The 27500-nt window shown below is 41.6% G+C and overlaps 1 protein-coding gene across 3 annotated transcripts in view; it reads left to right on the top strand.

Moving 5' to 3' along the window:
* LOC112251324 (tensin-3) overlaps positions 1-21105 on the top strand; it is a 97268-nt gene extending 76163 nt beyond the window's left edge. For 2 of the 3 annotated variants that reach the window (XM_042322330.1, XM_042322328.1), the window contains exons 17-29: positions 10013-10172; positions 10275-10807; positions 12387-12473; positions 12708-12839; positions 13947-14045; positions 14419-14496; positions 14613-14690; positions 15310-15365; positions 15477-15589; positions 15716-15784; positions 15888-15917; positions 16303-16417; positions 19830-21105. In XM_042322330.1, coding sequence (XP_042178264.1) covers positions 10013-10172; positions 10275-10807; positions 12387-12473; positions 12708-12839; positions 13947-14045; positions 14419-14496; positions 14613-14690; positions 15310-15365; positions 15477-15589; positions 15716-15784; positions 15888-15917; positions 16303-16417; positions 19830-19892 — 1613 coding nt within the window. In that variant the 3' untranslated portion in view covers positions 19893-21105. Of the gene's footprint in view, positions 1-10012; positions 10173-10274; positions 10808-12386; positions 12474-12707; positions 12840-13946; positions 14046-14418; positions 14497-14612; positions 14691-15309; positions 15366-15420; positions 15590-15715; positions 15785-15887; positions 15918-16302; positions 16418-19829 lie in introns of all 3 variants that reach the window. The other variant, XM_042322329.1, reaches the window with a different exon arrangement.
* Positions 21106-27500: the final 6395 nt, after the last annotated feature.

Below are 27500 nucleotides of genomic sequence, written 5' to 3'. Positions count from 1 at the left end.
TTTTCATCATGGAAACCACAAGACCAAGTGTTCCTCTGTTCCACAGTGGTAGGACATGACCTCATCCTGTAATATACTCAGGGAGAGGTTTAGTTGGCCAACATCAAGGAGTCACTACTGAATCTACCAGGGCCACAGAGAGTCTGTTTGTCTACCTGTCTGTCTGTATGCCTGCATGTTTGTGTCTATCTACCGGTCTATCAGTCTGTCTACCTGTCTGTCTGTCTGTCTGTCTGTTTATCTACCTGTCTGTCTGCCTGTCTGTTTGTCTACCTGTCTGTCTGCCTGCCTGCCTGCCTGTCTCTGTCTGTCTGTCTGTCTGTCTGTTTGTCTACCTGTCTGTCTGCCTGCCTGTCTGTTTGTCTACCTGTCTCTCTACCTGTCTGTCTGCCTGTCTGTCTACCTGCCTGCCTGTGCCTGTCTGTGTGCGTGAAAACTCCACTGATGCCCTGTCTGTCTGTCTGAAAACTCCACTGATGCCCTGTCTGTCTGTCTGAAAACTCCACTGATGCCCTGTCTGTCTGTCTGAAAACTCCACTGATGCCCTGTCTGTCTGTCTGAAAACTCCACAGATGCCCTGTCTGTCTGTCTGTCTGCGTGAAAACTCCACTATTGTTCTGTCTGTCTGTCTGTCTGTCTGTCTGAAAAAAACACTGATGCCCTGTCTGTCTGTCTGTCTGTCTGTCTGCGTGAAAACTCCACTGATGCCCTGTCTGTCTGTCTGAAAACTCCACTGATGCCCTGTCTGTCTGTCTGAAAACTCCACTGATGCCCTGTCTGTCTCTGTGACTTTCTGCAGCATAAATAAGTTCTAAAGATAACCTGTGGATTCTTCACTGAGACCTGGCAGCTCCTTCACAAACAACCTCAGTATTAAGGCACTGTCCTTCTATCCCCAATACACACTACATCAGTCCCTGAAGAACCACAGAGGTTGTTAGAAGTTGTCCTTATTTCCTGGCTATCCTCTCGGTCCCTAGAGAAGTCAGACAGACAGGAAATACAGTAGGACTCTGTGAGACGGGTCACTGATCACAACATCCTGTCCTCCTGTTTGCGTTAGTATTATTGTCCACTCCACTCTTCAGTCTGCCCATAACTCTCTCTGGTCTCTTCCACTCCAGTGAGTATAGCTGTCAGGCCAAACACAACAGACAGGGGGACAGGGAAAGCTGATTTAAAGCGACCCGCCTGCTAGTTTTTCTTCAGTGCAGGCGAATGCTCTAGACAGCCTCTGAGAGGAAGGGGGCAAAGGATATTATTCAGTTTTGATTAATAACATCCAGGTAGGATGAGAATAATGAGAGCTTTGTGTGTGTCTGTTTATGTGTGTCTGTTTATGTGTGTCTGTTTATGTGTGTGTCTGTTTATGTGTGCGTCTGTTTATGTGTGTGTCTGTTTATTGTCTGTTTATGTGTGTGTCTGTTTATGTGCGCGTCTGTTTATGTGTGTCTGTTTATGTGTGCGTCTGTTAATGCGTGTGTCTGTTTATGTGTGTGTCTGTTTATGTGTGTGTCTGTTTATGTGTGTGTCTGTTTATGTGTGTGTCTGTTTATGTGTGTCTGTTTATGTGTGTCCTGTTAATGTGTGTGTCTGTTTATGTGTGTGTCTGTTTATGTGTGCGTATGTTTGTGTGTCTGTTTATGTGTGTGTCTGTTTATGTGTGTGTCTGTTTATGTGTCTGTTTGTGTGTGTCTGTTTATGTGTGTGTATGTTTATGTGTCTGTTTGTGTGTGTCTGTTTATGTGTGTGTCTGTTTATGTGTGTGTATGTTTATGTGTCTGTTTGTGTGTGTCTGTTTATGTGTGCGTCTGTTTATGTGCGTCTGTTAATGTGTGTGTCTGTTTATGTGTGTGTATGTTTATGTGTCTGTTTGTGTGTGTCTGTTTATGTGTGCGTCTGTTTATGTGTGTCTGTTTATGTGTGGGCAAAGGATCTGTCTGTTTATGTGTGTGTCTGTTTATGTGTGCGTCTGTTTATGTGTGTGTCTGTTTATGTGTGTCTGTTTATGTGTGTCTGTTTATGTGTGTCTGTTTATGTGTGTGTCTGTTTATGTGTGTGTCTGTTTATGTGTGTATGTTTATGTGTGTCTGTTTATGTGTGTCTGTTTATGTGTGTCTGTTTATGTGTGTCTGTTTATGTGTGTGTCTGTTTATGTGTGTGTTTATGTGTGTCTGTTTATGTGTGTCTGTTTATGTGTGTGTCTGTTTATGTGTGTCTGTTTATGTGTGTCTGTTTATGTGTGTCTGTTTATGTGTGTGTCTGTTTATGTGTGTGTCTGTTTATGTGTGTATGTTTATGTGTGTCTGTTTATGTGTGCGTCTGTTTATGTGTGTCTGTTTATGTGTGCGTCTGTTAATGTGTGTGTCTGTTTATGTGTGCGTCTGTTTATGTGTGTGTCTGTTTATGTGTGTGTCTGTTTATGTGTGTGTCTGTTTATGTGTGTGTCTGTTTGTGTGTGTCTGTTTATGTGTGTGTCTGTTTATGTGTGTGTCTGTTTATTGTCTGTTTATGTGTGTGTCTGTTAATGTGTGTGTCTGTTTATGTGTGCGTCTGTTTATGTGTGTCTGTTTATGTGTGCGTCTGTTTATGTGTGTGTCTGTTTATGTGTGTGTCTGTTTATGTGTGTGTCTGTTTATGTGTGTGTCTGTTTATGTGTGTGTCTGTTTATGTGTGTGTCTGTTTATGTGTGTGTCTGTTTATGTGTGTGTATGTTTGTGTGTCTGTTTATGTGTGTCTGTTTATGTGTGTGTCTGTTTATGTGTGTCTGTTTATGTGTGTCTGTTTATGTGTGTGTCTGTTTATGTGTGTGTCTGTTTATGTGTGTGTCTGTTTATGTGTGTCTGTTTATGGTCTGTTTATGTGTGTGTCTGTTTATGTGTGTGTCTGTCTGTTTATGTGTGTGTCTGTTTATGTGTGTGTCTGTTTATGTGTGTCTGTTTATGTGTTTGTCTGTTTATGTGTGTGTCTGTTTATGTGTGTCTGTTTATGTGTGTGTCTGTTTATGTGTGTGTCTGTTTATGTGTGTGTCTGTGTGTGTCTGTTTATGTGTGTGTCTGTTTATGTGTGTGTCTGTTTATGTGTGTGTCTGTTTATGTGTGTGTCTGTTTATGTGTGTGTCTGTTTATGTGTGTGTCTGTTTATGTGTGTGTCTGTTTATGTGTGTCTGTTTATGTGTGTCTGTTTATGTGTGTCTGTTTATGTGTGTGTCTGTTTATGTGTGTCTGTTTATGTGTGTCTGTTTATGTGTGTCTGTTTATGTGTGTCTGTTTATGTGTGTGTCTGTTTATGTGTGTCTGTTTATGTGTGTCTGTTTATGTGTGTCTGTTTATGTGTGTCTGTTTATGTGTGTCTGTTTATGTGTGTCTGTTTATGTGTGTCTGTTTATGTGTGTCTGTTTATGTGTGTCTGTTTATGTGTGTCTGTTTATGTGTGTCTGTTTATGTGTGTGTCTGTTTATGTGTGTGTCTGTTTATGTGTGTCTGTTTATGTGTGTCTGTTTATGTGTGTGTCTGTTTATGTGTGTCTGTTTATGTGTGTCTGTTTATGTGTGTCTGTTTATGTGTGTCTGTTTATGTGTGTGTCTGTTTATGTGTGTGTCTGTTTATGTGTGTGTCTGTTTATGTGTGTGTCTGTTTATTGTCTGTTTATGTGTGTCTGTTTATGTGTGTGTCTGTTTATTGTCTGTTTATGTGTGTCTGTTTATTGTCTGTTTATGTGTGTGTCTGTTTATGTGTGTGTCTGTTTATGTGTGTGTCTGTTTATGTGTGTGTCTGTTTATGTGTGTGTCTGTTTATGTGTGTGTCTGTTTATGTGTGTGTCTGTTTATGTGTCTCTGTTTGCGTCTGTTTATGTGTCTCTGTTTGTGTGCTCTGTTTATGTGTGCGTCTGTTTATGTGTGTGTCTGTTTATGTGTGTGTCTGTTTATGTGTGTGTCTGTTTATGTGTGCGTCTGTTTATGTGTGCGTCTGTTTATGTGTGCGTCTGTTTATGTGTGCGTCTGTTTATGTGTGCGTCTGTTTATGTGTGTCTGTTTATGTGTGCTCTGTTTATGTGTGTGTCTGTTTATGTGTGTCTGTTTATGTGTGTGTCTGTTTATGTGTGTGTCTGTTTATGTGTGTGTCTGTTTATGTGTGTGTCTGTTTATGTGTGTGTCTGTTTATGTGTGTGTCTGTTTATGTGTCTCTGTTTATGTATGTGTCTGTTTATTGTCTGTTTATGTGTGTGTCTGTTTATGTGTGTGTCTGTTTGTGTGCTCTGTTTATGTGTCTCTGTTTATGTTGTGTCTGTTTATTGTCTGTTTATGTGTGTGTCTGTTTATGTGTGCGTCTGTTTATGTGTGCGTCTGTTTATGTGTGTGTCTGTTTATTGTCTGTTTATGTGTGTGTCTGTTTATGTGTGTGTCTGTTTATGTGTGTGTCTGTTTATGTGTGCATTATGTGCAGGAATGTGTGTGGGTGGTGTCAGAACTGTAACAGAATGTGCTGAAGCAGTACATCAGCCCACCATGGCTGATGACTATAGATCCTATGTAGTAAGTAAGGTAGCTAGAGGGAAAATGCATCGCCCGAACTTGGACTTAAACACGGGTCTCTACTGACTGGAGCTATCCAGGCTCTGCAGTGCTGTGTCTCCTCTCCACATATCTGAATCCATCCCTCTTTGCTCGCACTCTCTCTCTCTGTCTCTCTCTCTCTGTCTCTCCCTCTCTTTCTGTCTCTCTGTCTCTCCCTCTCTTTCTGTCTCTCTGTCTCTCTCTTTCTCTCTCTGTCTCTCTCTCTATCTCTCTCTCTCTGTCTCTCTGTCTCTCTGTCTCTCCCTCTCTTTCTCTGTCTCTCTGTCTCTCTGTCTCTCTCTCTCTCTGTCTCTCTGTCTCTCTATCTCTCTCTCTCTCTCTCTCTCTCTCTCTCTCTCTCTCTCTGTCTCTCCCTCTCTTTCTGTCTCTCTGTCTCTCTCTCTCTCTCTCATACTATCTCTCTCTGTCTCTCTATCTCTCTCTGTCTCTCTGTCTCTCGCTCTCTGTCTCTCCCTCTCTTTCTGTCTCTCCCTCTCTCTTTCTCTCTCTGTCTCTCTCTCTCTGTCTCTCCCTCTCTTTCTGTCTCTCTGTCTCTCTCTTTCTCTCTCTGTCTCTCTGTCTCTCTCTCTCATACTATCTCTCTCTGTCTCTCTGTCTCTCTCTCTCTGTCTCTCCCTCTCTTTCTGTCTCTGTCTCTCTTTCTGTCTCTCTCTCTCATACTATCTCTCTCTCTCTCTCTCTATCTCTCTCTGTCTCTCTGTCTCTCTGTCTCTCTCTCTCTCTCTCTCATACTATCTCTCTCTGTCTCTCTATCTCTCTCTGTCTCTCTCTCTCACTCTCTGTCTCTCCCTCTCTTTCTGTCTCTCTGTCTCTCTCTTTCTCTCTCTGTCTCTGTCTCTGTCTCTCTCTCTCTCATACTATCTCTCTCTGTCTCTCTGTCTCTCTCTCTGTCTCTCCCTCTCTTTCTGTCTCTCCCTCTCTTTCTGTCTCTCTCTCTCATACTATCTCTCTCTCTGTCTCTCTATCTCTCTCTCTCTCTCTCATACTATCTCTCTCTGTCTCACTCTCTCACTTTCTCTCTCTCGCTCATACTATCTCTGTCTCACTCTTTCTCTCTCACTCTCTCTCTCACTTGCTCTCTTTCTCTCCTTCCCTCGTTCCTTCATTCTGTCAGGCTGGTCTGTGATCACAGTGAACAGCTGTCAGACTGGGCCTCTCAGTGTGTGGTGTGTGTATAGTGGACAGTGAACGAGAGCACATTCCTGTGGTCAATAGGGAGTCTGTGAATCCTCTTCAGAACAGAGAAGAGTAGGATGCTTGTGCTGTCGTGTCTGCGTAGTGTGAGTGTATGTTTGAGAGGGAGACAGTGAGAGCAAGAGAAAGAGGGAGAGAAAGTTGTGTGTGTCTGCTGGCCTGAATGTGTTTTTGACTCATGCCCATGGTTCGTTGCCATCTGGAAGTGCTTCTACATGGTTCTGTCCTGACTGAAACTGAGGAGACTTTATCCTCTGGTGTCAGACTCTGTAAAGGCCGGACAGCAGAGAGAGAGGAACAGCTAGACAGGGGAAAGAGTACAGGAAAACAGTAACGGTAGAGAAAAGACTAACGGTCAGACTAAACTTTAGTCCTGGACTAACAAACTCTTTCAAGGGAGAATCTCTACTGAACATGCTTTTTAGTAAAAAAACAGGCTTAGTCTGGTCTGGAAGACCACCCCTAAGAGTTAAGAGGAGAGGTCTGTGTGTGTGTTTTTCATTTCCTTGTCTAGTTCTCTGTGTGACGATTTTCATTATGCTGCTCTTGGAGTATGTACAGTTGAAGTCGGAGTTTACATACACCTTAGCCAAATACATTTAAACTCAGTTTTTCACAATTCCTGACATTTACTCCTAATAAAAATTCCCTGTCTTAGGTCAGCTAGGATCACCACTTTATTTATGAATAGGAAATGTCAGAATAATAGTATAGAGAATTTTTTATTTCAGCTTTTATTTCTTTCATCACATTCCCAGTGGGTCAGAAGTTTACATATACTCAATTAGTATTTGGTAGCATTGCCTTTAAATTGTTGAACTTGGGTCAAACGTTTTGGGTAGCCATCCACAAGCTTCCCACAACCAGTTGGGTGAATTTTGGCCCATTCCTCCTGGTTTGTAGGCCTCCTTACTCACACAGGCTTTTTCAGTTCTGCTCACAAATTTTCTATGGGATTGAGGTTAGGGCTTTGTGATGGCCACTCCAATACCTTGACTTTGTTGTCCTTAAGCCATTTTGCCACAACTTTGGAGGTATGCTTGGGGTCATGCTTGGGCAAAACTGATAGAGACCCCAAGCGACTTACAGCTGTAATCGCAGCAAAAGGTGGCGCTACAAAGTATTAACTTAAGGGGGCTGAATAATTTTGCACGCCCAATTTTTCAGTTTTTGATTTGTTAAAAAAGTTTGAAATATCCAATAAATGTCGTTCCACCTCATGATTGTGTCCCACTTGTTGTTGATTCTTTACAAAAAAATACAGTTTTATATCTTTATGTTTGAAGCCGGAAATGTGGCAGAAGGTCGCAAAGCACCCCCACAACATGATGCTGCTACCCCCGTGCTTCATGGTTGGGATGGTGTTCTTCGCCTTGCAAGCCTCCCCCTTTTTCCTCCTAACATAATGATGGTCATTATGGCCAAACAGTTCTATTTTTGTTTCATCAGACCAGAGGACATTTCTCCAAAAAATACGATCTTTGTCCCCATGTGCAGTTGCAAACCATAGTCTGGCTTTTTTATGGCGGTTTTGGGGCAGTGGCTTCTTCCTTGCTGAGCGGCCTTTCAGGTTATGTCGATATAGGACTTGTTTTACTGTGGATATAGATACTTTTGTATTTTTGCTGTTGTTCTGGGATTGATTTGCACTTTTCGCACCAAAGTACGTTCATCTCTAGGAGACAGCACGCGTCTCCTTCTTGAGCAGTATGACGGCTGCATGGTCCCATGGTGTTTATACTTGCGTACTATTGTTTGTACAGATGAACAAGGTACCTTCAGGTGTTTGGAAATTGCTCCCAAGGATGAACCAGACTTGTGGAGGTCTACAATTTTGGCTGATTTCTTTTGATTTTCCCATGATGTCAAGCAAAGATTCACTGAGTTTGAAGGTAGACCTTGAAATACATCCACAGGTACATCTCCAATTGACTCAAATGATGTCAATTAGCCTATCAGAAGCTTCTAAAACCATGACTTCATTCTCTGGAATATTCCAAGCTGTTTAAAGGCACAGTCAACTTAGTGTATGTAAACTTCTGACCCACTGGAATTGTGATAAAGTGAATCATAAGTGAAATAATCTGTCTGTAAACAATTGTTGGGAAAATTACTTGTGTCATGCACAAAGTAGCCAACTTGCCATAACTAACCGTCTTGCCAAAACTAGTTTGTTAACAAGAAATTTGTGGAGTGGTTGAAAACGAGTTTTAATGACTCCAACCTAAGTGTATGTAACTTCCGACTTCAACTGTAGCTATGGATGTTGTGTTGCTTAGGTACAGAGGTAGGGTGTGAGAAAATGGTGTCATCATTTTGGACTGTACTAAATTCAATCCAAATTCCTCAACCTCCAGTCAATGGAGAAGAGAGAGGGGAAAGAGAGAGAGAGAGAAAAGGTGGGGAAAGTGGGAGAGAGTGAATTTCAGAATGAGAGAGAGACAGAGTGGAAGAGGATGAGAGAGAAACAGAATGGAAGAGGATGAGAGAGACAGAATGGAAGAGGATGAGAGAGAGACAGAATGGAAGAGGATGAGAGAGAGACAGAATGGAAGAGGATGAGAGAGAGACAGAATGGAAGAGGAAGAGGATGGAAGAGGATGAGAGAGACAGAATGGAAGAGGATGAGAGATGAAGATGAGAGACAGATGGAAGAGGATGAGAGAGAGACAGAGTGGAAGAGGATGAGAGAGAAACAGAATGGAAGAGGATGAGAGAGAGACAGAATGGAAGAGGATGAGAGAGAGACAGAATGGAAGAGGATGAGAGAGAGACAGAATGGAAGAGGATGAGAGAGAGACAGAATGGAAGAGGATGAGAGAGAAACAGAATGGAAGAGGATGAGAGAGAGACAGAATGGAAGAGGATGAGAGAGAGACAGAATGGAAGAGGATGAGAGAGAGACAGAATGGAAGAGGATGAGAGAGAGACAGAATGAAAGAGGATGAGAGAGAGACAGAATGGAAGAGGATGCGAGAGAGACAGATGGAAGAGGATGAGAGAGAGACAGAATGGAAGAGGATGAGAGGGTGAGAGTGGGGCTGCAGTGGATACAAGAAGGTCTTTATGATGTCTGAAACTTTTCTCCATTACTCTCTCTCTTTCGCTGTCTCTCTCTCTCTCAGCTTGTTTTCATGTTTGGGGGTGACATGAATTGTTTAAAAGGCAAGACTTTGACTAGTATATGAGAGACCTACAGACAGGGGGAAGCAGGTATCATAGTGGTTAGGAAGGTGAGCCAGAAGCCAAAGGGTTGCCAGTTTGAATCCCGGGCCTGAGGGGAAAAATACGGCGGGAAGTGAGCCGGCAACCAGGGGGTTGCTGGTATCAAGTCCTGGATGCCATTGCCTGCTGTTTGCCCTTAATCAAGGCACATAACCCCCACAACAACAGCTCCCTGGAAGCCCAGTGTGGCAGCCCCCCTGCACCTCTCCAAAACATGTGTATGTATGTATGGTATGTATGCGTGTGTATGTGTGTGTGTGTGTGCGCGCGTGTGTGTGTGTGCGTGTGCGTGCGTATGTATGCGTGTGTCTGTGTGTGTGTGTTTTGGTTGGATTAAAAGTGGAAGTCATGGGGCGACGCACAATTGGTATAGCGTCGTCAGGGTTAGGGAGGGTTTGGCCGGTTGGGATGTCCTTGTCTCATCGCGCACTAGCGACTCCTGTGGCGGGCCGGGCGCAGTGCACGCTGACCAGGTCGCCAGGTGCACGGTGTTTCCTCCGACACATTGGTGCAGCTTGCTTCCGGGTTGGATGCGAGCTGTGTTAAGAAGCAGTGCGGCTTGGTTGGGTTGTGTTTTGGAGGACGCATGGCTTTCGACCTTCGTCTCTCCCGAGCCCGTACGGGAGTTGTAGCGATGAGACAAGATAGGAATGACTAATTATTATGACTTAATTGGATACCACGAATTTGGGGAGAAAATGGGGTAAAATTGTAATTATTATTATTTAATTTTTTTAAAGCGGAAGTCAAATTTTGGTTGAACTTTGTGTATAATTAACCAATAAAGTGATCTTAATGTTTGTAGCCTTAGTTTTCCTTCTACACATACGGCTGCAGTATAGAGAAGGAACAAAGAGCAGTGTGTAAGAAAAGTACAATTCTAAAGTACGAGAAGAATTGGAGCCAAACTTGTTCAGAAATCCTCCTGTTACATACTGTGTTAATGCACTTACCTGTAATGTTAAAAATGAAGCCACGCCTCCGTCTTAAAGGGATATATTGTTATTTTCCCGGCAGATTCCCAGAGTTTCCTGGACAGTAGTATGAACCAGACTCCAGTGTCGTCGGAAGGACAGCAGTTCCGCTCTGAAATGTCTGTCACTACCGCCTCCTGTCAGAGAATGTTCGGATCCATGCGCTCTGTATCGTCAGGCAGCTCCTTCCCACACACAGACAGGTACTGCTGGCAATCGCACTCTAACATGTGTGTGTGTGTGTGTATTATACTGTAGCTACATCTGTGTTTGTATCTGACCCTGCCCTCCTCTCTCCTCCTCAGCCAAACTCCACCTCCAGTGTGGCTGGACAGGACTCCTACGTCCCTGTCTTCCCCGTCCCCTTCCCCCTCTCTGTCACCCCTCAGCCTCCCCAATGCCCACAGCTCTCCCTGGGAGGCCCCGAGGGGCCTGGAGGGGTCTGTGGACCTGAGCCGTGATGAGAGGAGCAAGGGGTACCAGAGCCAGGGGGATTTAGCCTCTCTACTGCTGGGGAATGGAGGTCTGGGACTGGAGCACAGCCTGTTGAAGGCAGTGGAGGGGCTGGGGGCCCTTGATTTAGGCCTGAACATGGGTCTGGACCTGGGGCTTGGAGAGGGCAGACTGGGGGGACTACCACCCCTGCTGCCGGAGAAGAGGGTACCGGGACTAGGCTTGGGTGGGTCGACGTCCCCCTCGTTCAGTGGGTTCTCCAGCCCCCACAGTGGTAGTAGTCTCAGCATCCCCTTCCCCTCAGCTATGACCCCTGACCCTCTCATGACCTCTGACCATCTCAAAGGACTCAGCGCTGGTGGTGTAGCCCCCTCGCCTGGATCAGGTACACACACACACACACACACACACACACACACACACACACACACACACACACACACACACACACATACAGACCCTCTGCTGGCCCCTATGTTGTGTTATAAACATACACAGTATAGACATGTATACAGTACCAGTCAAAAGTTTAGACATTCTCTCAACCAGTTTCATGAGGAATGCTTTTCCTACAGTCTTGAAGGAGTTCCCACATATGCTGAGCACTTGTTGGCTGATTCTCCTTCACTCTGCGGTCCATCTCATCCCATACCATCTCAATTGGGTTGAGGTCGGGTGATTGCGGAGGCCAGGTCATCTGATGCAACACACCATCACTCTCCTTCTTGGTCAAATAGCCCTTACACAGCATGGAGGTGTGTTTTGGGTCAATGTCCTGTTGAAAAACAATTGATAGTCCCACTAAGCGTACCGCTGCAGAATGCTGTGGTAGCCATGCTGGTTAAGTGTACCTTGAATTCTAAATAAATCACAGACAGTGTCACTAGCAAAGCTCCCCCACACCATCATACCACCTCCTCCATGCTTCACGGTGGGATCCACACATGTGGAGATCATCCATTCACCTGCTCTGTGTCTCACAAAGACACGGCAGTTGGAACCCAAAATTTAAAATGTAGACTCATCAGACCAAAGGACAGATTTCCACCAGTCTAATGTCCATTGCTCGTGTTTCTTGGCCCAAGCAAGTCTCTTCTTATCATTGGTGTCCTTTAGTAGTGGTTTCTTTACAGCAATTTGACCATAAAGGCCTGATTCACACAGTCTCCTCTGAACAGTTGATGTTGAGATGTGTCTGTTACTTGAACTCTGTGAAGCATTTATTTGGGCTGCAATCTGAGGTGCAGTTAACTCTAATGAACTTATCCTCTGCAGCAGAGGTAACTCTGGGTCTTCCTTTCCTGTGGCGGTCCTCATGAGTGCCAGTTTCATCATAGCGCTTGATGGTTTTTCCGACTGCACTTGAAGAAACTTTTACCAAATAGGTTTATCTTCTGTATTCCACCCCTACCTTGTCACAACACAACTAACTGGCTCAAACGCATTAAGAAGGAAATTAATTCCACATATGAACTTTTAACAAGGCACACCTGTTAATTGAATTGCATTCCAGGTGACTACCTCATGAAGCTGGTTGAGAAAATGCCAAGAATGTGCAAAGCTGTCATCAAGGAACTGGGTGTCTACTGAAGTATCTCAAATATAAAATATATTTAGATTTATTTAACCGTTTTTATTCAACCCTTTTTTGGTTACTACATGATTCCATTTGTGTTATTTCATAGTTTGGATGTCTTCACTATTATTCTGCAATGTAGAAAACAGTAAAAATAAAGAAAAACCCTGGAATGAGTAGGTGTGTCCAAACTGTTGACTGGTGCTGTATGTTAACTCCATATATACAGTACATACAAAGACAATAGCATGCCTGATTTCACACACAGTCATACTGTCGCACACAGTGTTAACTGTAAATATGTGTATCTACTGTACCATCGTGCTCTAATCTCTAGAATGGGTGAGTCAGACTCAGTGGTTGTCTTTGCCTGTGCGTTGTGTTGCAGACCTGTTTGCCAGTAAGCAGCACACTGTGAAGTTTGTTCAGGACACATCCAAGTTCTGGTACAAGCCTGACATCTCCAGAGATCAAGGTAAATATTGTCTCTTAATATTACACGTGTGCTGCAAGAACTGTGTGTTAGTGAGTGTGTGTGTGTTGTCACCCTTTTTCCTATGTAGCGCACAACTACTATGGCTGGCCCCTGGTCAAATTAGTGCACTATATAGGGAATAGGGTGGCCATTTGTCACGCAGCCCTGAATGACATATGGGTGTTGTGACTTTCTGTGTAAGACATGTGTTTTGTCCCCTGTGGCGCTCTGTAGCTATCACTATGCTGAAGGACAGAGAACCTGGATCTTTTGTCGTCAGGGACAGTCACTCGTTCCGCGGAGCCTACGGATTGGCTATGAAGGTGGCCACACCCCCTCCCTCTGTCCTGACACAGAGCAAGAAAGGTTGGTGTCATAGGCTACATTTCTGTGCATCCCAAATGGCCCGCTATTCTCTATGAAGTATACGGAACGCTACTTTTGACCAGAGCCCTGGGAATAGGGTGCCATTTGGGACACAGCCTCAGAGAGGTCCATCAGTTCTAACATGGTCTCATTAGATTCATTTCAGCAAGCCATGACACCCACCATCTCAGATTGTTCTGAATTGGTTTCTGTAGGCAACCTTATTTTGTTGAAAGACAATTTGAACTCTGAAAAATGAAGGTAATTGATTGAACCCAAATTGGCCATTTAAATATATAGGATTCATATAATATTCAATTGATATAATACCCATCATCCGATTTGTACCAAACCACTTCTTAACAATGATTAAGATGCGAGGAATCCAAATAAATGGTAAAAAGCCACGCATGAACCCCCACCAAGCAGACAGTATCAGTTCTCTATCTTTAATAAGTAGGATGAACCTGCGGCTTGTAGTCATGGTTCTTTGAACCTTTATTTAACTAGGCAAGTCAATTTAATAACAAACTCTTATTTACAATGACTGTGTACCCCGGACAATACTGCACCAATTGTGCAACTCTTGCATTGAGATGGAGTGCCTTAGACCACCGCGCCACTCGGAAGCCCAATTCATACTATGTAATGTATTCTCAGTGAATTTGGTGATGTTTTTTTTTCCTTTTCAGAGAAATTAGCTGTTGAAGTTGCTTGCATTTTTCCCTCATAAATTGGTGTGAAAGTACCATGTTTTTTCCACTAGATGCTGCTTTCTGCTTCTGCCACACACATTTATCCATCAGAAATCCTATTTCTTGGGCTTTTTGAGGTGGAACGACTCAGTAGTGACATTTAACCATTGTAGTTATATAGTGTGTCACTTCTGACTTATTTCAAATGAGATATGTCTGTCAGTCCAGGGTGGTCTAGGTTACCCCTAGTTGATGATCCTGGGTCAATTTTGTATTTTCTCCACTAATGGTTAAGGTTAGGATTGGGGGAAGGGAAGCTGATCCTATATCTGTACCTAGGGAACTTGCCATTTCTCAACACCTCTCTAAGTCTGACATCCCTCACTGATGATGTCACTTCCTGTCTCCACAGTGGGAGGGGACCTGTCTAATGAGCTGGTGAGGCACTTCCTGATTGAGTGCACTCAGAAAGGGGTGCGGCTTAAGGGCTGTCCCAACGAACCCTACTTTGGTGAGGACATATTCCTGTGTGTTGTGTTGTGTGCATATGTTTACTGTATGTGTGTTGTGTTGTGTTGTGTGAGTATGGGTGCATTTAGACAGGAAGCCCAATTCTTATATTACAGTAATTGGTATTTTGACCAGTTAGATCTGATGTGAAATAATCTAATGTGATTGACCAATTAGTGGAAAAAATATCAGAATTGGGCTGCCTGTTTAAATGCAGCCTAAGTTTACTGTATGTGTGGATTTGTTCAGTTTTGATGAAATAATATACAATGTCTTCCTCTGGTGGACATACTGAGTAGTGCATCTAAACAGATCCACAATAACTAGATGGTATGTGAAAGCATCTGATACAGTCTGTTTCCTGTTCCTCACAGGAAGTCTGACTGCATTGGTCTGTCAACATTCCATCACCCCCTTGGCCCTGCCCTGCAAACTCATCATCCCCGACAGAGGTAAGAATGTGTGTGTGTGTGTGTGTGTGTGTGTGTGTGTGTGTGTGTGTGTGTGTGTGTTGTGTGTGTGTGTTTATAAGTTCCCGGCAAACTCTTTTTTCTTTCTGTGTTGTCAGATCCTCTGGAAGAGACTAGTGAGCCATCAACACAGTCAGCCACCAACTCTGCTGCTGAGCTACTCAAACAGGGAGCAGGTATTGTTTTATCTCAGCTCTCCTCTTCTCTGACATGGTCTCTGTTTCAGTGTGTCTCTGTTTCAGTGTGTTCATGTTTCAGTGTGACTCTGTTTCAGTGTGTGTGTGTGCGTGTGCATGTGTGTGTTTCGATACCATCTACTGCATCTTGCCTATGCCGCTCTGTACCATCACTCATTCATATATCTTTATGTACATATTCTTTATCCCCTTACACTTGTGTGTATAAGACAGTAGTTTTGGAATTGTTAGTTAGATTACTTGTTGGTTATTACTGCATTGTCGGAACTAGAAGCACAAGCATTTCGCTACACTCGCATTAACATCTGCTAACCATGTGTATGTGACAAATAAAATTTGATTTGATTTCATGGCGTGTATCAACTTTCATTGTGTACTGTGTGTGTTCCTCTGTGTGATACCTGGGCTCAGTAGAGCTGCAGTCTCTCACTGGGTACCAGGCTGTGTGTGTGTTACCAGGCTGTGTGTGTGTTACTGTATATGACGTGTGTGTGTGTGTGTGTGTGTGTGTGTGTGTGTGTGTGTGTGTGTGTGTGTGTGTGTTGTGTGTGTGTGTGTGTGTGTGTGTGTGTGTGTGTGTGTGTTTTCCACTCCCCAGCCTGTAATGTGTGGTTCCTGGGCTCAGCAGAGCTGGAGTCTCTCACTGGGTACCAGGCTGTGTGTGTGTTACTGTATATGACGTGTGTGTGTGTGTGTTTCCACTCCCCAGCCTGTAATGTGTGGTTCCTGGGCTCAGCAGAGCTGGAGTCTCTCACTGGGTACCAGGCTGTGCAGAAGGCAGCCAGCCTGATTCTGGCCATGGACCCTCCTTCTACCTCCACTGTGGTCCACTTCAAAGTCTCAGCCCAGGGCATCACCCTCACCGACAACCAGAGGAAGTGAGTCATACACACAAATGCATGAGCACACACTCATAATGTAAAGAACCTCCTAATTGCAACAGATATTGTATACCTACACTACAATGCTATCAATCCTCACTGCCTGTCTCTCTCTGTCTGTAGGCTGTTCTTCAGGAGACACTACACTGTCAATACAGTCATATTCTGTGCTCTTGACCCACAGGAACGCAAGTGAGTACTGTACACTCCTTGGTGTGTGTGTGTGTGTGTGTGTATGTGTGTGTGTGTTCCTGATAATCATGCATGGTAAGTGAACCTATTCTGTCCTCACCAGGTGGACAAGAGATGGCTGTTCCTCTGCTAAGTAAGTCATCCCCTCATTTCACCTCCTCTAATTCTTTATCTCGCTTTCTCTCTCTCTTTCTGTATCTCTCTCTCTCTCGTTTTATCTATCCATCTCATTGTTTTTCACAATTTCTCTTTCTGTTATTACTCCCTCTATCACTACTCTTTTCTGAATTATTTGCTGAATCGCACTGGGTCGTATTCATTACTTCACACCATGTCGAAACATAGCAAAAGCTTTTGCAATGAAAATGAGAATTTCTTATTAGACAAATTCAGGTAGGTCACTCCGCACTTCAGCCCATTTGTTTCCGTTTCGTTCCTAGTGAATATTACTGTGGATTATTCTGTTTGGCGGTTGAAGCTGAAGGCTTACTGAGCTTGTCTGCTGTTTCTACTGTCAGGATCTTTGGTTTTGTGGCGAGGAAGTCGATGAATGGGACGGAGAACGTGTGTCACCTGTTTGCTGAACACGACCCCGAACAACCTGCCAGCGCCATCGTAAACTTTGTCTCCAAGGTGATGATTGGCTCACCGAAGAAATAACACATGCATAAATACACACACACACACACACACACACACACACACACACACACACATACATTGTTTGTCCTGCTGGTACATACAGCACTCGAATGCTGATGTGGAAGAGAAGGGACTAATGTGTTGCATTATGGGATACTACCTGCAGAAGACAGTAGCAACAACTTTACGCTACACACCTAAGGGCCTCATTTATTGACATTGCATATACACAAAATTTGCCCCAAAATCTGCATGCACCAGTTTTCAACAAAAGTTATCATTTATAAAAACTTGATGTGAGAATGTGATCACCTCCTTTAGAACATGCACATCTGCTAGTGGTTGAAATATTGTATTACAAGCTGGAAAGTAAGGAGTTTGTAACGGTCTGTTGACAGGTTCACAGCAATTTGCTAGTGTTTTCTCTTTCAGAAACGGACTGACAGTCCTTTTCCAGATACACCATAAATTACAGCAAAAGATTAAAACATCATGCCAACACAGTAAATAGACTGGTAGTTTATGTAAATGGGTATATGGGTGTAGGTTACAGTATTGCTGTGCGATAGGAGCGCGACATCATTGCGTATTTAATCTCAGAGCATATACCAAGGCAGGACATAGAAACCCAATAATCTATTGATAAACTAAATATTGAGCAACAATTCTTGTTTTGCATTCTGTGGCCTAATGCCAATCGTTCCAAATTATACCTTAACTAATGGGTGTTATGGTCACCCTAAAGGGTTGATGGAGGGCGTTGTTCAGGCAGTTTTAATACTCGTTCACACACAGTTGTAAAACTGTGCCTGCGCCAAATTGATAAATGTCAATATTTCTGTACATATGCAGACTTTTCAGAAATGGGTCACGCAGACATCTAGTGTGAATGTATGCAATGGTTATACATGAGGCCCCAGAGGTGTACTGTAGGGTGATGTTGCCCCCTAGACACTGATCTTGGGTCAGTTTAGCATTTCCCCCACTAATGGTTAGGATTGGGGGAAGGGAAATCTGATCTGATCCTTAATCTGTTACTAGGATAAGCTTTACCCTGAAGCACATTGAGGACTTAACAAAAAGTTATATTAATAAAGTATTTTTTTAATCAGAGGAGGCTGATGGGCAGAGATCAGTGTAATGGCTGGAATGGACAGGTATCAAACACATGGTTTCATTACAATGAGCCCGTCCTCCTTTATCTCCGCCCAACAGCCACCACTGCTGTTTGTGTATATATAGTCAGGATGTCATTGTAAAGGGAGGTAATCTGTCATGTATGATATGTATTTTTAATTCAGACATGTTTTTAACAAATGTATTTGCTGAAATGTAATCTATATGATATTGTCCCTCTAATCACACAGCATTACTAGTCTGTCTCTACCCGCCATGCAGAGTAAACGGCTCTCAACAAAGAACATGGTCACTTTTAATCACTTCAGCCAATCCCTTCAAAGTCATATTGTCAATGAAACACTATACACTTTACAATCCAGTGCTTGACTTGGTGCGGAACACACCAATATAAACAGTACCGGCACCTAAAATTAGTTCCGGCACCTACTTCAGTCCAAGTCATGCACTGCTACTACTTTCTTTAGAAGCTTTTCATATAGATACTGTATACTGTACTTTTCCTCTGTAAGCCATTAGTATCAACCTGTAAGCCATTAGTATCAACCTGTAAGCCACTAGTATCAACTGACAGTTTTTTTCAATCACTTTGGTGCTATTTTCACAAGCATGTGGTGAATTTCCTAAATTCTTAGTACAAAACTCCAAACTGGTAACACTTGTAAAGCAGCCAGTCTTAAATTCAAAACCTTTTATTTTGCATTCATCTTTCACCACACAACCATTGATCCACAATATACATTTACTGTAAAATACCATCATAACTTTGATTTAATCACCAAACACAACAATTTAGGTTTTTTTTAACAACCAGCTAATGCAATAGCAAACAATGCAAGATACATGTTTAAAAAATGCCCTTAAATTACAGTACTTTACACTGTTTTCACATTAGGCAAAACACTTTCACTACCCATCAAAATGTACCCGTCAAAAATATAAAATCACATTTCCATAATTTCTATGTTATGTGTGATCAGAGGTGTGATCATTGAAGACATCTTTCACAATCATTGATGCAAAAAAGAAATGTATATTGTTCATAGGTGTACTGTAATCATATGAAACGAATGAAATGAATGAAAAAACAACAACGTTTAGTAGGCACTTGTTTTCATCAAGCCTGTCTTCTCATCAGCATCGCAGTAAATGTCCTCGTTGTTCATACACCTGGTAAAAAATATTGGCACAGCAAATCCAAGCCTGACATCTGGTTTGATGTCATTGCATGGCATGATGAGGGTGGCACGCTCATTGGAATGGCAATCATACACCTTCCACCTGTATTGTAATTATGTATTGTATTTTACAGTATTGTATTGTACTTATGATTTGTAGGGGTCCTGTGTGGCTCAGTTAGTAAGAGCATGGCACTAGCAATACCAGAGTGGAGGGTTTCATTCCAGGGTTGGGGTCAATTCAATTTCAATTCTCGTCAATCAGTAACATTTGGAATTAGAATTAGGTTTCATGTGACTTTTTGAATTGACTGGAATTGACTCCAACTCTGTTTGATATACAAGAATGGCCAATGCAATTTTAGTAAATGAGTGTAACCCCCCCACCCCCTATCAAAAAGACCCCAGCAACTTCATTTTGGATTCATGTTTACTGTATAGGGCAGGGGAATTCAACTCTGACCCTACAAGGCCCGGAGCCTGCTGGTTTTCTGTTCTACCTGATCATTAAGTACACACACCTGGTGTCCCAACCATTTTAGAATCTATAGGTTTACCAAATTAAGAGATGATCAATTAAGAGTAATAGGTAAATGTATTTTAACAAATGAGAAGACAATCATATCAAAAGTAATGTGAGGATTGCATTGTGAAATGCAATGACTTTATATGAACATGTATTGCAATGTGAAACATTTATTTCTAGATGAAACACTGATTAAGTTTGGTGAAAAATGACTATGATTTTACGTGTTGTATTTAGTCAATTGAAAATGTGCTTAGCGTTTTGAAACACCTGCCTTTTTGGTGATCTGTTTTGAGTTTTGTACTAAATGTTCCACATGCTTGTGAAAATTGCACCTAAGTGATTGAAAAAAAACTGTAATAGTGTTCAACCCCGCCAGGGAATAGCACCATATCACACAGGTGTAGGATCTGCAAACTTGTAGTGTATTCGAGATTTAAAAATGCTTCTAAAGTTTTTAATGTCTACTTGATTTGCCCTAACTAAAAATGTATCAACCCCTACAAAAATGTGCAGCATTAATTATAATGCACATAATAATGCACATTTCCTGTTGCTGCAGGATTCTTTTCCTGCTGTGAGAAACTGCTCCAATGAGTTCGTGGTGATTCTACGTACATGTTGAATCACCTCTGTTTGATGACACCCAATAGACGATCTTCTGACCACAGCCAACATGTGTTATTATTGTGTCTTCCATCCTAGACAAAAACTCAGATCTGTTGTCCCTTTAAATAGATTTTAAAACATTTGGAAATATATTTAACATGACGCATTATGTTTGAAAGAAGAATAACTCTGAGAAGACATGAAACCATGCAACATGGTGATGTGTTGCTCTTGAGATGAGTGTTGTAGCCATGGTAAGTATGTGATGAACACTACATCCCAAATGGCAACCTATTCCCTATACTGTATAGTGCACTAAACACACTGGACACAGATGTCAGTTTAACGTCTAATTGTAACAGTGTCATTGGATTCAGGTTAAAAGTTGGATAAGAAAAGAGCGTTGGTGTATCCGTTCAATACCAAGCAGTTTTACATGTTGAGTCGACGTCATCACATGTATTTATTTTGTTGAAATGAATTAGAAACAATGTTGATTAAAACAGTTTGTGCCCAGTGGGAAGTAGTGCTCCTCTGGTCAGAGGTAGTGCACTATATAGGGAATCAGGTGGCAGTTGGGATGCATGTTTCTGTGATCCATGTCTCCTACTTTTGCCCCCAAAGCATAACTTGGGCACTCAATTGTAAAAATGTGCAAATGAATGTTGTATAGTTGGTACTGTAACATTATCCTCACTAACATATTTTTGGAAAATAAAAAAACAACAGTTAATGTATTACATATATACATTCATCATATAGGGTACGGCCATATAAATATGTTGTGTTTAGAACTTCTGAATTGAGCAAATGTTTTTTCATCATCTGTTGACGATTGTCAGACAGACAATTGATGAACGCATATATGGTTTCATCTGCAGTCATATGGCATATATGGTTTCATCTGCAGTCATATGGTATATATGGTTTCATCTGAAGTCATATGGTATATATGGTTTCATCTGCAGTCATATGGTATATATGGTTTCATCTGCAGTCATATGGTATATATGGTTTCATCTGCAGTCATATGGTATATATGGTTTCATCTGCAGCCATATGGTATATATGGTTTCATCTGCAGCCATATGGTATATATGGTTTCATCTGCAGTCATATGGTATATATGGTTTCATCTGCAGCCACACTCTGTGTGGCCATAGTCTTTTGTGTGTTTTTTCCAGTAGATGGCGCTGATCAATCACAAGAAAATAAACAAATGTAGGATACCTTTGGTGTTTGTGTTTATGTGTTTGTGTTTATGTGTGTGTGAGTGAGTGAGTCAGTGAGTGAGTGAGTGAGTGAGTGCATGTGTGTCAGTGGAAGAGGATTGGGAGGAACATTTCATAAAAATAAAAAGTGAAACATTAAAAAACAAATCCTTTTCATATAAAACTATACCAAATATATTTATATGTCACCAAATAATTGATTAAAACACAATGAAGGTCTACTGTAGCCTCAGGAGCACTCTGTAGAGTAGCACCATGTGTAGCCGGAGGACAGCTAGTTTCCGTCCTCCTCTGGGTATATTGACTTCAATTTAAAACCTAGAAGGCTCATGGTTCTCACCCCCTTCCGTAGACTTACACAGTAGTTATAACAACTTCTGAAGGTTGTCCTCCAACCTATCAGAGTGCTTGCAGCATGAACGGACATGTTGTCCATCCAATCAAAGAATCATAAAATGAATCTAGTACTAAAAGCATAAGCTACAGCTAGCTAGCACTGCAGTGCATAAAATGTGGTGAGTTGTTGACTCAAAGAGAGAGAAAGACAATAGTTGAACAGTTTTGAACTAATCAATTTATTCAAAAATGTAGGAGAAGCAAGAGAGAGCAAGCTATATTTTGTTATATATATTTTTTCCCTTTCGCTTACTTAGCTTTCGAATGCAGCTTGCTAGTTTAGCCTTCTCAAACACCTGGCTCAAACAGAGAGCGATGCCATGTTAGCTAGCTGGCTATGGCTATCCAACACTGGAACTTTTCCAAGTCTAGGTTCACTTTTGGTTTTATTAACTTCTTGCGTCGAGCCATCCCGGATCCGGGATCGTGAATACAGCCTCAAGCTCATTACCATAACGCAACGTTAACTATTCATGAAGATCGCAAATGAAATGAAATTAATATGCTAGCTCTCAAGCTTAGCCTTTTGTTAACAACACTGTCATCTTAGATTTTCAAAATATGCTTCTCAACCATAGCAAAATAAGCATTTGTGTAACAGCTAGCGCAGCTAGCGTAGCATTTAGCGTTAGCATTAGCAGGCAACATTTTCACAAAAAAACAGAAAATCATTCAAATAAAAATCATTACCTTTGAAGAACTTCAGATGTTTTCAATGAGGAGACTCTCAGTTAGATAGCAAATGCTCAGTTTTTCCTGAAAGATTATTTGTTTAGGAGAAATTGCTCCGTTTGGTGCGTCACGTTTGGCTACCAAAAAAATGAAAATTCAGTCTTCAAAACGCCGAACTTTTTTCCAAATTAACTCCATAATATCGACCGAAACATGGTAAACGTTGTTTAGAATCAATCCTCAAGGTGTTTTTCACATATCTCTTCATGATATATCATTCGTTGAAAGCCTCCTCTCTCCTCTCAATCACTGGATGACTGCGTGCAGCTTGTAGATTACGCACCAATTTAGACAAAGGACACCGGGCGGACCCCTGGTAAATGTAGTCTCTTATGGCCAATCTTCCAATGATATGCCTACAAATACGTCACAATGCTGCAGACACCTTGGAGAAACGATAGAAAGGGCAGGCTCATTCCCGGTGCATTCACAGCCATATAAGGAGACAATGGAAAACAGAGCTTCAAAAATTCTGCCCATTTCCTGGTTGAAGTTTCATCTTGGTTTCGCCTGTAGCATGAGTTCTGTGGCACTCACAGATAATATCTTTGCAGTTTTGGAAACCTTAGAGTGTTTTCTTTCCAAAGCTGCCAATTATATGCATAGTCGAGCATCTTTTCGTGACAAAATATTGCGCTTAAAACGGGCACGTTTTTTTATCCATAAATTAAAAGAGCGCCCCCTATATCCAAGAAGTTAATTTATAGCCACCGGGGCCCACCTATGTAACTGCTAAACTGCTTGCTGACTGTACTGCATGATTGTAGTGGGATTACTAGGGTGTTAGTTCTAGTAGCTATGTTTACTATGATGTCACGTTATCTAATACTCTACTGTTTATGGGTGGCAGGTTGCCTAGTGTTTAGAGCGTCGGACTTGTAACTGAAAGGTTGCAAGATCGAATCCCTGAGCTGACAAGGTAAAAATCTGTTGTTCTGTCCATGAACAGAACGAATTTGTTCTTAACTGCCTAGTTAAATAAAGTTTTTTTTAAATGGTGACAGCGATGTAGGCTGTGTGTACTGGTTATGACATGAAGGTTTTTGAAGTTTTTTTTTTTGCCTGGTCACAGACAGCTGATGTGTACTGAAGTCCATAAGTGAAGGAAAATGGTGAGAGGAGGAGAGCACGAAGATGCACAAAGGAATTAACGAGCAACGTGATCATGCTGATTGTATGTGGCTGCTATGAAAGGGAACTGTCTTTGTGTGTGATTAGGGGTGTATTCATTCCACCGATTCTGTTGAAAAATATTTCTTAAACGGAAGCATATGGAATGAAACGGGGATAAACATACCTGAATTTGTCCAATGGAAATACTTGTTTGCAACTGTCGGTCTAATGATTACACACTAGATCAGCTAGATGCAGGCAAGAGTGTATCGAATGTGTCCCTGTCTGTCACCTTGATTACTTAAATGTTTCTCTCTACCTGTGCACCTACGTTGTAAACTTTCATTCATAGGCTAGGTTGTAGCAACCTCAGATGGGTATAGGGAAAATTCTAGTATCATGTAGTAACCTAAACCTATCAATGTTACATTGAGCTGGGTGAATGGAATATGAATGACAGTCATCCAATATGCTGTAATAAAAATAAGACCATGCTCATAAAACAAAATAATCGTCCTCCCTCATCTTGAATGTCACCGACCGCCACTAGTGTGTGTTTGTGTGTGTGTGTGTGTGTGTGTGTGTTTGTGTGTGTGTGTTCCAGTATTTCTTTAACCGTCAGTTAGTGGGTCTTTGTCTAAGCCTTCAGGAGAGGAATGCCAGTCTGTCAGCTTTTCAGAACTGGTGAAACACAAACACTTTGTAATCTTGTTCACGTCCTGTCTCACACACCCCGTCAAGTAATCATACTTGTTAAGTACAGAGAAACACCTGCAGATTTCTCTTTACAGGTCCACACATGCTGGCTCAATCACTCTTTTACTTTAAGAAAATCTGTCAATGTGTATGTGTGCCAGTTAGTGAATTTGCATTGTCAGTGTTCATACATCTGTGTGTATCTCAATGTTTGTGTATGTGTATCGTATATCTATGTATTTCTGAATGTGTGTGTGTGTCATACTGTGGTGTGTGTGTGTGTGTCTGTTTGTGAGCATGTGAACCTTAATTGCACTGGATAAGGCTTATGAAGCCAGAGTGTCTGGTGATGTTTGTCTCCACTCCTCTCCTTTCCAGGAGCCTCATTTCTAAACTGTGAGTATATTTTGTGCAAAATTCAGCCGTATGTGGAGATTCTAGGTTTTGCTTGCACAAAACATTTTGGGATTGATCAAACTGTCACATGCAACATACACACATGTTTGATTGATACATTAGAGCACTACAACATTGCGAGTGCAAAACACTGGCAGCGCGCTCTGCAAATTTGTTTGTCCAGTCAAGCAATTTCAAAGTAAACAAGTCAGCACACTTCTATCGAAAATATGAATTGTTGTTCAATGTTTTGTTTATCAATAAATTATTGTGTTTTTATCTCCTGCCTTGGTATAGGCTCTGAATTGAAATAGGCTAAAATGTTGCCTCCTATCGTCAGGCAGGTCACCCTGTGATATAAGTCAGTATTCGACTTCAATCCATGTCTGAGGACATTGGGAGATGATGTGGAAACCAACCACAAGGGGCAACACTAAGCTCTGTTACCTTCACGAAGGGCATTGTGGATGGGGACGGTGGATAACTGTAAGCATCTGCCTCTAGTTCCAAAAATTGCATTTTCAAATCCAGCAATATAAATATACTTTTGTTTTAAGCCTATCCCAAACCTTAATCCTAACTTTAACCATTTGGAGTTCATGCCTAAACTTAAGAATTCTAAGGTTAATCCTTTAAATTATCCTTGGAACGATACAGAAGTAACCAAACACTTTGAGAAACATGGAGGAACGTCTAACGTTGGCATGAGACTGTGAGTGCTTGTTGCTATCGCACAGCAATACCATACAAGGTGTAGGCAACCCTGGTCCTGGAGGGTCACAGGCATTTCATGTTTTGGATTTAACTGGCCTGGAATACCAGGTGTGTTGAATTTAGGCAATCACTGAACTGATCAATTATCTAAGTAGCTCAGTTGGAAGCCTAGTTGGGACAAAATCCTGCAGTACCTGCGGTACCCCAGGAACAGGGTTGCCTATACCTGTACTGTTAAATATTTTAAATGATCTACCGGCCTATTTACATTTGAGCAAGTTGGCTATTCAATTATCAATGGATAAATGGTAAGCTAATATTTGTCATGTAGTGGGAATAAACAAGACATGTCAGAAAAGGAGAGATGTCCTGCAATATGATTGTGATTCAGGCCTAGACAATAAATAAAAACGTTAGGCTACATGCTGCCATGTGATCTCCTTACCAATGTATCTTTTTGATCATTAGGTCTACGTTACAATGTTTTTATTAGCCTACCAGTATTATAAATCCAGAGCATTAAACACTTCAATTTCCCTCAAAATAACAGTATTTGTTTGCAATAAAATGTATCAACAACTAGAAGCTGTGCTTAGGCATGGTCTGAGATTTGCGTGGAGATACGCACACTTTCCAGTCAAAATGGATAAATACCAACCTTTGGGGGAAAATTGACAGTTTTTTGTAATCTGGATTTGATAAATGAGACCCCAGGGAACTCATTGATAAACTTTGCTATGCACAAAGTATACCCCAAACATGTGTGCGCCAGGTTTCTTACAAAAAGTTGGCTTTTATAAAAATGTTACTTTGCCTGAGAATGTCCCTACATCCACGCAAACTTTAGACCATGCTTTCCAACAGTTTCTGGTGCTTGAAGTATTGTATTGTGAGCAGGAAAGTAGCCTAGTAGTTTGTGCAAATGGGGGATATGATGACTCACTTATACAGAACAATTACATCAAAAAACATGAAACATAAGATTCAGCCATTTGCTGTCAGTGAGAAGCACAAACATGTGATTTATTTTTGGAATCTTACAAAATGAAACACGAATTTATTTCCCTTTTATTTTATGTTCATAACCATTTCAGAATAAATGGGTTAATATTGGAAAAGTAGCCATACAACAAATGACTATGTGCATCTCTCATTTAATTGGGCCTAGTATCCTCAGGCAGATCACTCAAGTGTAACTCCGAAATTGGACATCTATCCATGTCCCGAGGACATAGGCAAATGCCTTCAAAACCGGCTACTAGGAGCAACATTGAGCACTATTAACATGTAATTCTGCAGTGAGACTGTGAGAGCTTGTTGCCTTTGCCGAATACAGCAGAAGTTACTACAAAAGATTAAAACATTCTGCCAACACTTCCAAAAACATTTGATCAAATTTGCCATTGCTCTTTCTATTACCTTGGCCAAATTGCAATAGGCCTAGCTCCAAATTGTACAGCAAAACATTTCCAGGTGGAGTTACGATGCTCATTCACACATGCACAGTTTTAGGACAGGTCTGATTTACAACATGCACAGTTTTAGGACGGGTCTGATTTACAACATGCACAGTTTTAGGACAGGTCTAATTTACAACATGCACAGTTTTAGGACGGGTCTGATTTACAACATGCACAGTTTTAGGACAGGTCTAATTTACAACATGCACAGTTTTAGGACGGGTCTGATTTACAACATGCACAGTTTAAGGACAGGTCTGATTTACAACATGCACAGTTTAAGGACAGGTCTGATTTACAACATGCACAGTTTTAGGACGGGTCTGATTTACAACATGCACAGTTTTAGGACGGGTCTGATTTACAACATGCTGTATGTGTAGCGTGCACCAAATGTATACACCGCCTTGCAAAAGTATTCATCCCCCTTGGCATTTTTCCTATTTTGTAGCATTACAACCTGTCATTTAAATAGATTTTTTATTTGGATTTAATGTAATGGACATACACAAAATAGGGCAAATTGGTGAACTGAAATTTAAAAAATTACTTCTAAACACACACACACACAAATTAATTCTAAAAAATAAAATACGGAAAAGTGGTGCCCCTAAATAATCTCTGGTGCAACCAATTACCTTCAGAAGTCACATAATTAGTTAAAAAAGTCCACCTGTGTGCAATCTAATTGTCACACGATCTCAGTATATTTACACCTGTTCTGAAAAGCCCCAGAATCTGCAACACCATTAAGCAAGGGGCACCACTAAGCAAGCATCACCATGAACATCAAGGAGCTCTACAAACAGGTTATAAAAATATCCAAAACTTTGAACATCCCACAGAGCACCATTAAATCCATTAGTAAAAAATGGAAAGAATATG

Source organism: Oncorhynchus tshawytscha, linkage group LG05 (assembly GCF_018296145.1).
Source record: "Oncorhynchus tshawytscha isolate Ot180627B linkage group LG05, Otsh_v2.0, whole genome shotgun sequence".
Lineage (NCBI taxonomy): Eukaryota > Metazoa > Chordata > Actinopteri > Salmoniformes > Salmonidae > Oncorhynchus > Oncorhynchus tshawytscha.
This window is presented reverse-complemented; position numbering and strand designations above follow the sequence as displayed.